The 13,356-nt window shown below is 37.4% G+C and overlaps 1 protein-coding gene across 2 annotated transcripts; it reads right to left on the bottom strand.

Annotated features, from left to right (window-relative positions):
• Window positions 1-1,735: 1,735 nt before the first annotated feature.
• On the bottom strand, window positions 1,736-10,806 carry APELA (apelin receptor early endogenous ligand). Of its 2 annotated transcripts, none has more exons than XR_010920488.1 (3): window positions 10,517-10,806; window positions 8,677-8,815; window positions 1,736-2,945 (listed from the first exon to the last, which is right to left on the bottom strand). XR_010920488.1 is itself a non-coding variant. In XM_067551795.1 (3 exons), exons 1-2 carry the CDS (start codon window positions 10,590-10,592, stop codon window positions 8,727-8,729), a joined length of 165 nt encoding a protein of 54 aa, XP_067407896.1. In that variant the 5' UTR covers window positions 10,593-10,806; the 3' UTR covers window positions 1,742-2,945; window position 8,726. The 2 variants fall into 2 exon arrangements, 1 of the variants encoding a protein (XP_067407896.1); XM_067551795.1 differs by having other exon boundaries at window positions 1,742-2,945; window positions 8,726-8,815.
• Window positions 10,807-13,356: the final 2,550 nt, after the last annotated feature.

Below are 13,356 nucleotides of genomic sequence, written 5' to 3' on the forward strand. Positions count from 1 at the left end.
CAAAATATAGTTGCACCAAAATGTGCATATTCTATTAATATTATTGTTTGTTATTTTATGAGTTTATTTGTTTGAGGTACTTTCAGATATGTTAAGCTCTTTCTACACATTCAACAAGGGATATTTACTGCCCAAAGGAGCTCTCACGTATATATTGTAGATAAAGCAAAACAAATTTCCCCCAGTAGATTTTGGTGTACAGTTATGTCTTTCTGAAGAGTGCAAACATTTTCTACCTAAATATTGCTAATAATGTATCTTGAATTATCTCTTGCAATAAATGATCATTTTCACCAAATCTCTCATGTTTCAAGACTTTATATGAATATGTAATCTGCTCAGGACTAACCCAATTTAATGAACAGTAATCAAGGAATAAAGTGATTCAGATGGACAAGCCTATCAAAAACAGACTAACCACTCAGTTAGACATAAAAGCACTATCACCACAGGCCTTAACAAAACATTTAGGCATTGTTCCTGAATAAAAAGGTATGTTATGTTTTTTGTATCAGAATTGTGCTGTAGTTAACAAAAATATATTAATTTATCACTATTACTAGAAATGAAGATAAATATTGAAGATATTCTACAATAGTGGCAGATGGGTATACAAAGTATCAGTTTGTGTTCTACATGTGCTATAGAATTGAAATATTTGAGTTTTTCTTACTGAAACTGGGATTCGTGGGTCAAATTCTGCTGTAGGTTACAGTGGGGGTAAATGTACTGCAATCCAGAGAAGGGAAGAGGTGAATCGTTTATCGTTTGGGAACATACCATTCTACTGTTTCTTTCCACAGCTTGCTGACTTGGTTTTATGTTGTTTTGTATTTTGCTCTAAATAGCTAATGTAATTTAAAGAGTTGATGAAACTGAGTCTGAGCTAAAATGTGTCAAATAAATGGCCCCATATAATCAAAGTAATAGTTTTGAGTCAAGGTTGTGTCTTTTTTTTTTTTTTTAAATCAAGTTAAGTTAGTTCTTTGCATAATTGAGTTTGATTTTCAGTACCTTCCATTTGTATGTGAGCAATCTTCTGAGTGTACACATATACACACACAATGGCTCTAATCCTGTTAACACTCTAGAAAATGAATAATTTGATTCAGTTCAGTAGGATTACTCATGTGGGTTTGTTGTGGCAGGATTGGGGCCCCTATGTCTCCTATGCTTGTAGTTGATAGACTCTCCTATGCAAAGCCCATTTGTCTAAATGGGGCTTACATGTGTAAATTCTATACTCTAAGTGAAAGTGCACCTTAAACAAAACCACAAATGCCCCATGTACCTAAATCAAGGGTGATTTGAGATTTAGCTGAAAATCAAGCCCTCTGGTCCCAATTCTGCTTTCACTGAAGTTGATGGCAAAATTCCTATTGACTTCAATGGAATCAGCACTGGATTCTTAATTCTCCGGCACAAGTTACAGTGGCTACTGCCATTTTTTTTCCATTTTAAACTCAGTTGAGCATCATATTGTTATTTAGTTGTAGTATTCATCCTTTCCAGGAATGAGTTGATGCTGATTTTGGCTTTTGCTCTCTGTCTTGAAATAGGATCACTTTTTTTACTGCTGGAGTTGCTGCTTGTTCTAAAATAGAGCAATGACATTTCATTTTACTTGCAAGAGAATTTCAGTTTTCAAGGCCTAGTATAGTTTATAGGGCAATTAAAGACTCACATTTATTTCAAACTTGGGGATGCTGCATTATGGGTCTGCATTCCAATGTGATCACATTGTGTTATATCAAGTGACATGACACAGTATAATGCTTTGACTATACTTTCCTATAAGTTAAATGCAAGTAACTCAAATTGTTTCTGTGTATCAACATTACTAGATTTTAATATTTTCTGAATGCAAAGAAACATTTTCAGCACCTTTTTACCCCAAATTTAATATCAAGTGAATAACTAATTTTTATTTAACTGTATGTCAGAAATTGAGTAGGAAAAGTTTTACATTGATCCTTTATGAAATTTACAAAAGAAATTAGAAACATTCTTAATTTTTCTTTGGGTGCAAGACCTTTTACACATAAAGAATATAAAATTAAAAACAAATTGTACAAAGTTTATTTAAAATGAGATATTAATGCTATTGAACTGCATAATTATTTTTACAAAATATACAGCCACATAGGTATATTATCAACATAAATAATAATAAAAAATCATGACCTATGTTTTTAGTTTTTTTTTTTTTTTTTTTTTTTGTGGTATGCAACATGACTTAAAAATAGAGCTAAGACATTCAGGTTCTTTTGCTAAAGTCTAGATTGAACATTTTTGCTTCCTAAGAGAAAGGTTTACAGTTAACACTTTATTTTTCTATCCATAAATGCATATGCACTTACAACTTTCTGATAGATACATTATGCTTTTCTTAAGATTATAGTAAAGTTAATTGAATAATTATGGCTACATATAAATATCCAATACCACCATAAACATTAAAACCCATATACTTGTCCATAAAATGTAACTATTAAATAGTTATTTATTCTTTACCATTCTTGCTTTTCATATTCTTTACTAGGTATATCTAAATAGAAATACACAGACACATGTGAATGGCAAATAATAACTATTTAAAATAATAGCTCTTTCAGTGGTATAACTTGTGTCTAATTTTTGAAAAATTTCAAAGCTACAATGCTTTGCTGTTACCCACATGGCTATTTGTTGGTGTTTAGAAAAGAATGACTATCTCTTTTTTTTATGGCACTGGTGATTTTTCCAAAGTTCCAGAATGGGATCATTTGCAATTCCATTGTTTTCCCCAATTGGAGAAATCTGAAACTCCTGTGAAGTTGTTCCAATAGGAGTCTGATAAGGTTCTGAATGTGGTGTTGGCTTACTTGTGGACACCTGCGCTGATTAGAATGTTGCAGCTATCACATCACATTTTCTTTTCTGGTCTCTTCTTTCAATTCTTCTTTCTGTTAGAAAGTATGGTTTTGGGAGGCAAAAGTCACACTTGATTTAAAATAATCTTTAAAGAGGTTCATGGATGTTCAGTAGCTCCCTGCATTTTGACACCGAGAAAGCCTTGTAAAGTCAATGCACTATCATGATTTTTGTTTTTAATAGTGACCAGAATTTCATCTAATTACTTTGACTATATGAATTAAGCTCCTTACTTCTGCTGATGTGCTGGTGCAAGGAGATGTGAAGAGTATGTGGGTTTAAAAAAAAAAAAGAAAGCAAATGCATTCTTGACCTCTGGCCCAGGAAAGAATGGCTTTCTTTCTATTTAAGTTTCTCTTTCATTATGGTACCACATTCCATATAGTGTTTTTCTTTTAATTAGAGGGACTGATTACTACAGAAAATCAAGGTTAATCAAACAATGATTTTCTTTTGTGGTCTGTTTTTTATTTGTACTGGTTGAACTGGGTGTTTGTAGTGGAAGCCAATATCCTTAAATGCCGTGGTCATAGTTTGCTTATTCTGCTTCATTTGAATCAGGTAAACAGTAGATATTCACCCAATGGGCCTCATTTTGTTTAAATCTGTTAAATAAGTAAATCATTCAACAGCCATTGCTGTTTGTGTAGGCTTGGAGGAGCCGATGAGTCTCATAATTATGTTTCAAGTGGTTGGCTAGGAAAGCTAATAGATCCCAACTACTGAATTCTCAGATACTTTCTAGCTGTCTCCGGAAAACAAAAGGCAGGCTTTGCAATAACAGCTCATTAGATAGAAGGAAGTATGGTCTTGTACTTAAGATCCTGGACCTAGGAGATCTGGGTTCAGTTTTGAGTTCTGCTCCCGACCTTTGTGCCACTATGGACAACTCACCTAGGTCCAGATCTACAAAGAGATTCAAATACCTAACTTCCACTTTTAGACACCACTATGAGCCACAAAATCCTCACTTGGCTGCCACCTAAACTCAGACGGGTCTAATTTTTGCTGTAAAAAGTCTATGTACCTAAGTTTCTGCTTCTGGGCATACACACTGCTGCGTTATGCATGGTGCCTATCTATCTCCCATCTAAGCCCTCTGTGATCCTCAGAGGGAAGATAGGTGTCCCTCCTTTTAACTCACCTGCAGAGCTTGATCTGATGGTGCACTCAGAGTGCACCCTACGGGCAGGTCTATTCTGGAAACTTATATTGGCATAGCTACATCTCTCAGGGGTGTTTAAAAAAACAAAACCCGCGCCCTTAGACATGTAACTATGCTGATCTAATTCTGGAATAGACAGTGCTAGGTCAACAGAAGAATTTTTTTGTTGATCTAACTATTGCCTCTTGGGGAGGTAGATCAACTACAGCAATAGGAGAACCCTTTCTGTTGTGAGAGTGAGTGTCTACATTGAAGTGCCACAGTGGTGCAGCTGCAGCATTTTAAGTGTAGATGACAGCCTAACTCCATGCAAAAGGGGGAGGAGGCAGCAGTGGCTTCCCTTTATAACTATTAGTCCAGTAGTTAGGGCATTCACTTGGGATTTGGATGGCCCCGGTTCAATTTCCCCTTTTGCCTGATGAGGAAAAGGGATTTGAACAGGGATTTCTCAGAACATTGCCGTATCCAGTGGACTATGAGATACTTCTGATGTGGATCTCCCTTGTTAAAGCCTTTCCACTGAAATTAAATATTAACTGGGCCAGAGAGAGAGTGAATCATTCTGTAGACCAGTGGTTCGGGTATTCACCTGGGATGTAGGAAATCTGTTCAGATGCCTTTTTCATCAGGCACAGGAGAGAATTGAGGTGGTCTTCCACATCCTCGTTGAGTACCTTAACTACGGGACTAAGTTATAAGGGAGGCTGCCTCTTCCATTGGCCATCTTGTGTAGAGGCAGGCAGGTGCCTAATATGGCTGTTGTAAGAACTGGATGGTTTAAAGGCCTAACCTGTCTGACTCCAGGAAGGCGGTTTCCCGATGTGGATTGTTGGAGAGATGAGTTCCTCCATGTAGCTTTATTGAGGTCCTGAAGTTAACACTGTGAGGGGCAGGGCTTAGGCCACACCCCTCTTGTCAGCACCTCCTGTTGTCTAGCTTAGGTGGCTCCTATCCTGCTAGCTTTTGTGAATCCCATTTTAAAGCAACTCTCTCCCCCTTCCTTATAGAGGGAGCCTAGATGCCTCACTGAGGCTTGTGGATCCCAGTTATTTTTTTTTTTCAAGGCACCCAAAAGTTAGGTTTTGCAACACTCAACATTGTATCACTTAAGTCTTTTGTGGATCCAGATCTCAATTCTCTATCTGTAAAATGGGGATATTACTTGCTTTGTCAGTTTAGATTGTAAACTCCTTTTGGAATAGGAACTGTCTCTTACTGTATGTATGTAGACCTACAATGTGGTCCTGATTGTGCATGGGGTCTCTAAATGCCACTGCAAATAAATAAATATGATAAATTACATTGATAGTAAATACATATCAATATATTGTAACCTGTGAATGCAGATATATTTATTTTAGAAAATATGAACAATAAATAGACCTTTCTATATTGGAATTTCCAACATTTTGCTTGATACTGAATACTTTCCCACCCATATCCTGGATTCATCCAATTAACAGGGTATCTAACTTTTTTTATATTGGTCTGATTAGCACAAATCATCAGGAACACTATTGCATAGAAAAATCTCATTTAAGGGCATCAAAAGTCCTTTTTAGGTTTCTGACATTTGATTTGAACATTACCTTTCACAAGGCTTTATGGGATTCACAGAATTATACTGAATGTGTTTCCAAGTAAATTTCAGGTTTCTCCCCTCTTGACTCCCCCAAACACTTGAAAGCAAGTAAAAACCTTTATTCCAAGTCTTTGAGGATGAATCTTTTGAAATTGTTGGAAATATCTTTTTTAGAGGGAGCAGCTATTAACAGGATTGTTGTGGAAACATTAAACCAATAGTTCTTGAAACAAATTCACTACAAATTTGTGTGCCTATCAACTGATTTGTTGGAACTTTTCTCTGTTCAAAATATTGAAAAGCAGTTTATGAATCTGCTGCTACAAAAAAGAAGGGATAAAGAAAATAGTCAGTTATGACACTTTGTAAAATAAATCTTGTCTCTAATACAACAACTGAATTCACTATTAATGAGACATCAACTCATCAAAATTTTGAAATTTGTGTTGAAAAAACCGGTAAAAAGACTTCAACAGTTTTTGCAGCTATTTTGTCCTGTTTTTTGTCTAGTTCTGTAACTGATTTTTTTAAATTCAAATTTGAAATGTAGACAGATTTTTTTTTCATTGTGCTTTCAAATTTGACACAAAATGGGACCGTGTAATAAAAATTACATCCCATTTTTTTCAACCTTTTGTGATCAGGACTGAGCCCAATCCTGCTTGCACCTGTGCATAACTTTAATTATTGAACAGCTCCATTGAGATCAATGAGATTACTCAGACATGTAACTCAAGGCTTAAAACTGGAAATGAAACACACACTCAGAGGTAAAGCCCCTTTAAGATATTGGGCCTGATTTTTTTTTTAAGTTGTTTTTCCAGAAGTGCTGAGCACCCTCTGCTCCAGTTGAAGTAAATAAATTGCAGCTGCTGAACATCCCCCTCCCTCCTCAAAAAATCAAGCTGTGTAGACTTCTAAATAGCTTGACAGGACGGGATTGTAACAATCTTTAGCTAAATGCCTATAAAATTGGTTATTAATTAGAATACCTTTTTTGCTGTTAGTGACTTTGTTACAAGAAATCAACTCTCTGAATGAAAGCAGACAACTTTGAAAATAGCTTTTAGTCTGGCAAATTGATATACTGTATGGAGAAGAAGGGAAAATATACTTACTCTGGTTTTTATCACCCAGACAGTGCAATCTAAAGCCAATGATATGCTATTTTGGGGGCACATTAGAGAAAATGTAGATTGTCTGTGCAGAGACCATCTTTAGCCTATATAGATGCTGAGTTGGAGGGAAGGGGTGTTGAGCCCACTGTCTTAATCAGAACTGAAACAAGTCATTGAGGAGTGACTTAACAAGCCCCCTGGCTCCTAGACTAAATTCCACTATCCCTCTCTCATTCAGCTCACTTAGCTCCAGCCTGCTGAGTGAGCTGATCTGATTGCTTAGCTGGTTATGTTTATGCTGACACTGATGAGGGATCTTGTCTAGACTGTCTCCCGTTGAAATAAGCATGCAGGTGGTGTTGGTGCTCAATATTGAAGCACCAGTTGGGCAGATGTCTCTTCAAATAATCTTCATGCACTTTTAATATGAGCATGTTTTTAAACCTGCACTCTGAAATATTCTAGTTACTGCCTCAATGCAACACTGGAGCAAGTCTGGGGTTATGCTGAAGAAATCTTAATTTTTTTTTAGGCTTGCAATTTTACCAGCTTCCTTTGCTTTTTGTATGTCGTACATATACAATTGTGTCCATAGGCCTGTGCAGCAAGTTGCTACTGGGTCGTGGTGGTAGGGAAACAAGGATGCCCTTGGATATTTAGTTTTGGGGGTGGTGTGTGTTTGCTTTATGCAAAATACCCAGAATCCTGCCTATGCAGAAATAGAAGTTATATTCATGACATTGTCAGAATCTCTGCTTTGGTTTTTGTTTTACACAGTCCATTGCTTAGCAAATGGAAACCTCTGTGCTCCTTCTAGTACAGATTGTCATTATTTATTAATTATGCTGAAATGCCTGCAGCTAGGACGTTATCTTGACATATAGCAGAGTTTAAAAGATGCAAAGCTATTGACTGCATGTTTTATTCATTCTTAAATTGCATGCTTCCCTGAAAGGGAGTCTTGGTATCCTTTTGATGCCTACCCTACTATATTTACATATGCTACCTGTATGCTTCTGGAGTCACTTGAATGCATTTGAATATGCATGTATTTGAATGCATATTCTGTAATAAGCTATGGAGCATTTAATGTTTTGCACTTCCATAGCCTTTCATCCAAGAATCTCTACTCCTTTTGCAGACATTTAATTAAGCTTCAAAATCCTCTTTTGAAGTAGGTAAATGGCATCCCCGTTTTACTGATGGGCAAAGAGTAAGAGAGAAAGTGAATTGCCCCATCTAACATAGCAAAAATCAGTATTATACCTATAAGTTGTTACAATTTACTAATGTAGTCTTGGTGACTAGTCTAAAGCTCTAACCCCAAATGTTTAAAAAGCAAGTGCTGGCTAGTGCTTAGTTTTGCATGCAAAGAGACGTTTATTTAAAACTACAGTGGGAAGTGTTTCTAGCCCAGCAAAGTTTCAGATATAACAGATTCAAGAATTTTCAGCCCCGTGACAGCAGAGAAGGAAGTTTGCATTTGCCTAGGGGAGAAGTGTAAGGGAAAGAAAGCTAATAGGGGGACAGTACATTATCCGAAGGAGCTAACTTCTTGGGCAGAATCTGCCATACTGAAAACACTGTAATCCAGTCCAATAATCCTAGCGCATCTGGAATCCTGCCACGGAGTTTAAATAAAACAAACACTTATTTTTCTACTGTTCCCCCCCCCCAAGACCTGTTTTCAGAACAAACAGCGCAAGGACTCGAAACCAAATGAAATCATGCCTGTGGTTTGGTTAGTAAAATGCAGCGCAAACTGTTTTGAAATCGAAGTAGAATTTGGAAATGTGCTTATTCTGGAGAGCATGGTCAGCAGTGTTTCCAAAGACATGTGTAGAGAAGCTTTGATAATTACATCTTCCTGGCGCCTGATTTTATTGCCGAACACTTACGAAGATACTCTTGCCTAACTTGAGCAAAGTAAGGTTGGATTTCAGATACCTCAGGGGAAGGGCACTCTGGAGTGGAGAGGCATACATCTCCTCTGGGAGCAGTTGTGTCTGTGCAGCTTTCTACGCAGGGCCAGGTTAGCTGAAAGCCAGAAGAAGGAATTGAAACCAAAGGGTTTAAATCGAAAACTGGAATACTCCGACAATTGCACTTCTTTATACTGAGCACAGAGCATGCAACAGAATCTGAAATCCAGGAGTCACCCCGGGTATTGAGGTCATTCACCTACCGATTTTTTGTTTTACATTACCCCCCCCCCCTTCTGAATTTCTGGCAAGTGCTATTGGATATTAAGCAGCAAAACAAGGGAAAGAAAGACCAAAATCTTTATATTGAACCATGCTGTTGCTGCTGCTTTCATATTCGCCCTGGTTGTCCTTCCAGCCTCCTCTCCCCCTTAACAAAACTCTGGATTCCTTCCAATTTCAGAAATAGCGTCCACGACCCAAACTTGCTGATCGAGCGTATTTTAAAAAATGCAGTCACATTCCTGGAGCAGAAAGTACGTCACCCCAAACATTTTGAGCACGTGCTTAAAATGCATTTCTGAATCGGGGCCATAGTGCTCGCCACCTTGCGTACTTTGTATATCGAGCCTTTTTCCTATGCCTTCTAATGTCAAGGTAGGGAGCAATCTGGCTCCATAGCGGGCTAGGAGTCGTAGTGCAGCCCGCGTTTGTTTCTGCACCGACGAAGACAGCCAGAAGGATCACACCCGAGATGTGTCCTCCGTCGTGGTGCCTCCCCCCACTTGAGAAAACTTTTCCTTAACCAAAAAAAGTCAGAAATGCAACCAGCTGTGCAGCACGTTCCCTGGTCGGGCTCTGACAACTGTCTTTTGCCTTGATCAGGAAAGAGCGAAATGACTTTATTTGGGTGTCATTATCACAATTGCCTAACGTAAAGATGATAATTATACTGCCTGCAACTTTGATTCCATGTTTTGTTCATTCAAAACCTAGGCTACATTTTCTTTAATAGGTGGGGAAGTTTTGAACGGTTGGTTGCTTCAGATCCGACTAAGAATCAATTGTACAGCAAACGGCTTCTTTTTTTTACTCCGATTTTTATGATAAATATGATCAAAGCCCTGCTTTAAAGCAGTCATAGGAACACTAACACTGCAATCCAGATAGATACCAGGTTACCTTTAGTGGAAAGTAGTAAACAAAACTGCATCGCTGCAAGTGTAGAACTTACCCCCCCCCCGCCCATCCAATACTCGCAGAGATGCCACAACCTTTTAATAAACATCTGTACTGCTCCTTAAGTGTCCGAGTTCACCTGTATCACTACAGTGATGACAGCTGTTGACGTGACTTAACAGCTTGGTTCTGTTTCATCGTGATTTTCATCAGGGCGTAAACTCAGCGATGAACAGCCTAGTCTCGTCAAGTCAATCATCAAAGCAAAGTGTTTTGGATGCTACATACCAAGGTACGTTTGCTGCACCTGATACATTTGTCTGATCGTGTTTTCTCATGATCAGGCATGGAAATGCAACGTCTTTTAGATCTGGTTTAAATTTTAATTCCTTTAGACCTGTTAGCAGTTACTTACCTTGATTACTATTAATATATATAGGTCGATCGGTCAATCTATCTATCTAATCGACAGACCTATGGCTTTAAAAATGTTGCAAAACAAATAGCAACAGAAGTACAGTAACTAAGAATTCATAAATGTTTGGAACAAAGTCACAGCAACAAACTTAAACTATATATAATCGGTACACATTTGAAATATATATATTATATAGTAATGTGAAGACATAATTCCTACCTGGCCTCTGTCCATTGATAAGGAGTAGACTCATCAAGAGAAAAAATAAGGTACAAAGGAGCTGTTGGAATCTCATTTTGCAGTCACACAAAGTAGGTACAATATTTATAATAGTGCAGCAAATCAAACACCGCTTGAAATGCCTTTGCAGTATCTGAGTCTCTGCTCACATTCTAATGACAAGCTTCAGAGTGAACTGCCAGCTGCATTTTCTGCAAGGTTAATGATCACATAAGACAAGGTTACTGGAGTGGTTCTGCACTGTGGTCAGAGCCTCCCTCGCCTCCCTCTTTTCTCTCTCCCTTTCCCTTCTCTTTTTTTTTTTTGCCACTCCCCCTTATTTTCCATAAGCAAACAATGCGGGAATGAAAAGTTCATGTAAACAGTAGCCTCTGTCAATATATATGGGGCAGGAGCCCTGTGAACAATGGAGCAACTTCACTTTAAATTCAACCTAGTCAGGGAGAAATATGTAAAACAACCATGATGTTCCCTCCCTCCCTCCATTTGCAACTGTTTAAACTCTGCATTGCCCATGTTGGTCCCACATGCAGAAAGCAATGGAAATGACAGGAAGTTCCCCTCCCCCCTTTTTGTCCCTTCTGAAAGAATTCTGAAGCACAAACCTAACCCCCCCAAAGCATTGTGGTTCTTAAAGCAATTGGGGAGCAACATCTCTTCTAAACTAGCTGCAAAGTAGTGTTTATTGAAAGTAAAACTGTAAACTGTTAAACCTAATGTGTGGCTTTTGTAACATCAAGTGTTCCTAGAGGATCAGAATATCCTGGAATGAATATATAAGACTTTTGACACGTCTTTTGGTCAAAGGAAAAGGTAGAGGTATGACTTTGTTAAATGCCACTGTTAACTATGCTGCAACAATTTAAATATGAGGAAGGGATTAGGTAGGTTTTATAAATACTAAATCCTGTTTAGAAATTCATTACTTAAATATGGTAGTAAACTACCTTTAGCAAAACTGCTGAAACAATCTGACCTACAATAAAAAACAGAGCTCTACTGATGAAAGACAGTCCTAAGGACCAATCCTGAAAAACCCTTATTGAGGCATGTAATACCTTTGAAATATTGGCATGAGTTAAAATTGTTTAGAGTAATCCTTATTATTCATTCTCAAGCTGCTGATTTCTTGGAGACTAGTAACATAAAAAATGGAAATATGACCCTTAGGAAAAATATCTTGTAGAATTTATAGAGAGAAACATTTCTACAAAAAAGTTAACCCATCCTATTAAATTTAATAGAGAATTAAATCCCTGTTTAAATAATTCTCTAGGAGCTTTACAAATTTTAAAAGGCTATTTATTCAATTTTTCCCCCCTTATTGCATTCTATAGAACTTCTCCATAAGAGAAAGGACATTGTTATGGGATTACTGATCTGATCTGAATAAGGAATGTGTGTGTAAACAGCATTGAATAAAAAAATAATTTATTTGATGATTGAAACTTATTGAGAAAGGTGCTAGACTGACTGCAGTAGAAAATGCAGTCCTCTGATGGATTGAGCTGGCTTAGTACAGGCATTGCTAGCTTCCCCAGATTGCCCTTTAAAACTTAGGGCATATTTACGCTTTGGAAATGATGCCCACTATGACACCTTCCTGAATGACAGTAGATATGTTGATGGAAGAATTCTTCTGTTGAAAAAGCTGCATTGATACTGGGGATTAAATCAGCATAGCTACATCGCGGTGTGTTTGTGTGGTTCTCCCCACACACACATGCACCTTGACCAATATATCTGTCTTTTAAGTATACACTTGGCCTCAGAGGTTTAGTTCAGTCTCTGTCTATTCCATCCTCTTAATCCTTTAGAATAGACTTCCAATTTTAATTACTATTTCATTTTATTAGTGCCTAGTAACCTCAACTGAAATCAGGGCCATTTACGCCAAATGCTGTGTAAATTCCTATAGGCAAATAGTCCTTTCCCCAAAGAGTTTTCAATCTAAAAAGACAAAGGGTTATGGGGGGAAATGACATGCCCAAGATCACATAGCAAGTCAGTGGCAGAATCAAAATTAAACCCCTACTCTCCTAAATCCCAGTCCAGTGCTCTATCCACAAGACCACATTTTTGGTGGTGTGTACAACTGCTCACTAGGAATTAAAGCACCGTGACCAACTCCTTTTCATATAGGCCCCTGAAGGATAATGACTTTTCAATTCAGTCAGCACTGACCTGCTTTTGATTCAAACCAATAACTTAGAGGTGAAAAGCACTTACATTCCAAGATGATGGGTACTTTGTAAATACTTAAAGATAGAAAGGATGCATAGACCATTGCCAATTCACCCAGGCTATGGAACCTACAAATATTTTGAGCAGAAGTAAAGTGCTCAAGATACAACTGAAATATATTTGAGGAATAAAAATAATATACAGCATTCTGAACTTTTTTTTTTTTTTTTTTTTTTTAACCGCTTTGTTTATCCGGTATACTATCTAAACTTTTACAAAAATTAATATACATATCTGGTCCAAGCCACTATAATGTGGTTTCCTAATTCTCCTAGAAATTTGTCTGAGTTCCTTGACAAGCTCCTGCAGAATTGCTGACAAATTGGTAAGTTTGAGTTTTCTATGTACAATCTTTTGAAACTTAGATTTATTTCAAATCTACACTTATTTCTCTTGTCATATCCAGTGTTTGAACAGAGGCAAACAAAAACACGATGGTATAATTCTCCTCCCATCTTTTTTTTTTTTTTTTTTTTAACTGGCTCAAAATAAATGGGAAAGCAATGAAAGGTACATTGGCGAGCTGGACAAGTAAGTAAGGGTAAGTAGCTGGCAATGGATTTCTACCTTCAACC

Source organism: Emydura macquarii, unplaced genomic scaffold, assembly GCF_026122565.2.
Source record: "Emydura macquarii macquarii isolate MOO-44397 ecotype Brisbane River unplaced genomic scaffold, CSIRO-AGI_Emac_v2 contig_1363, whole genome shotgun sequence".
Classification (NCBI taxonomy): Eukaryota; Metazoa; Chordata; order Testudines; family Chelidae; genus Emydura; species Emydura macquarii.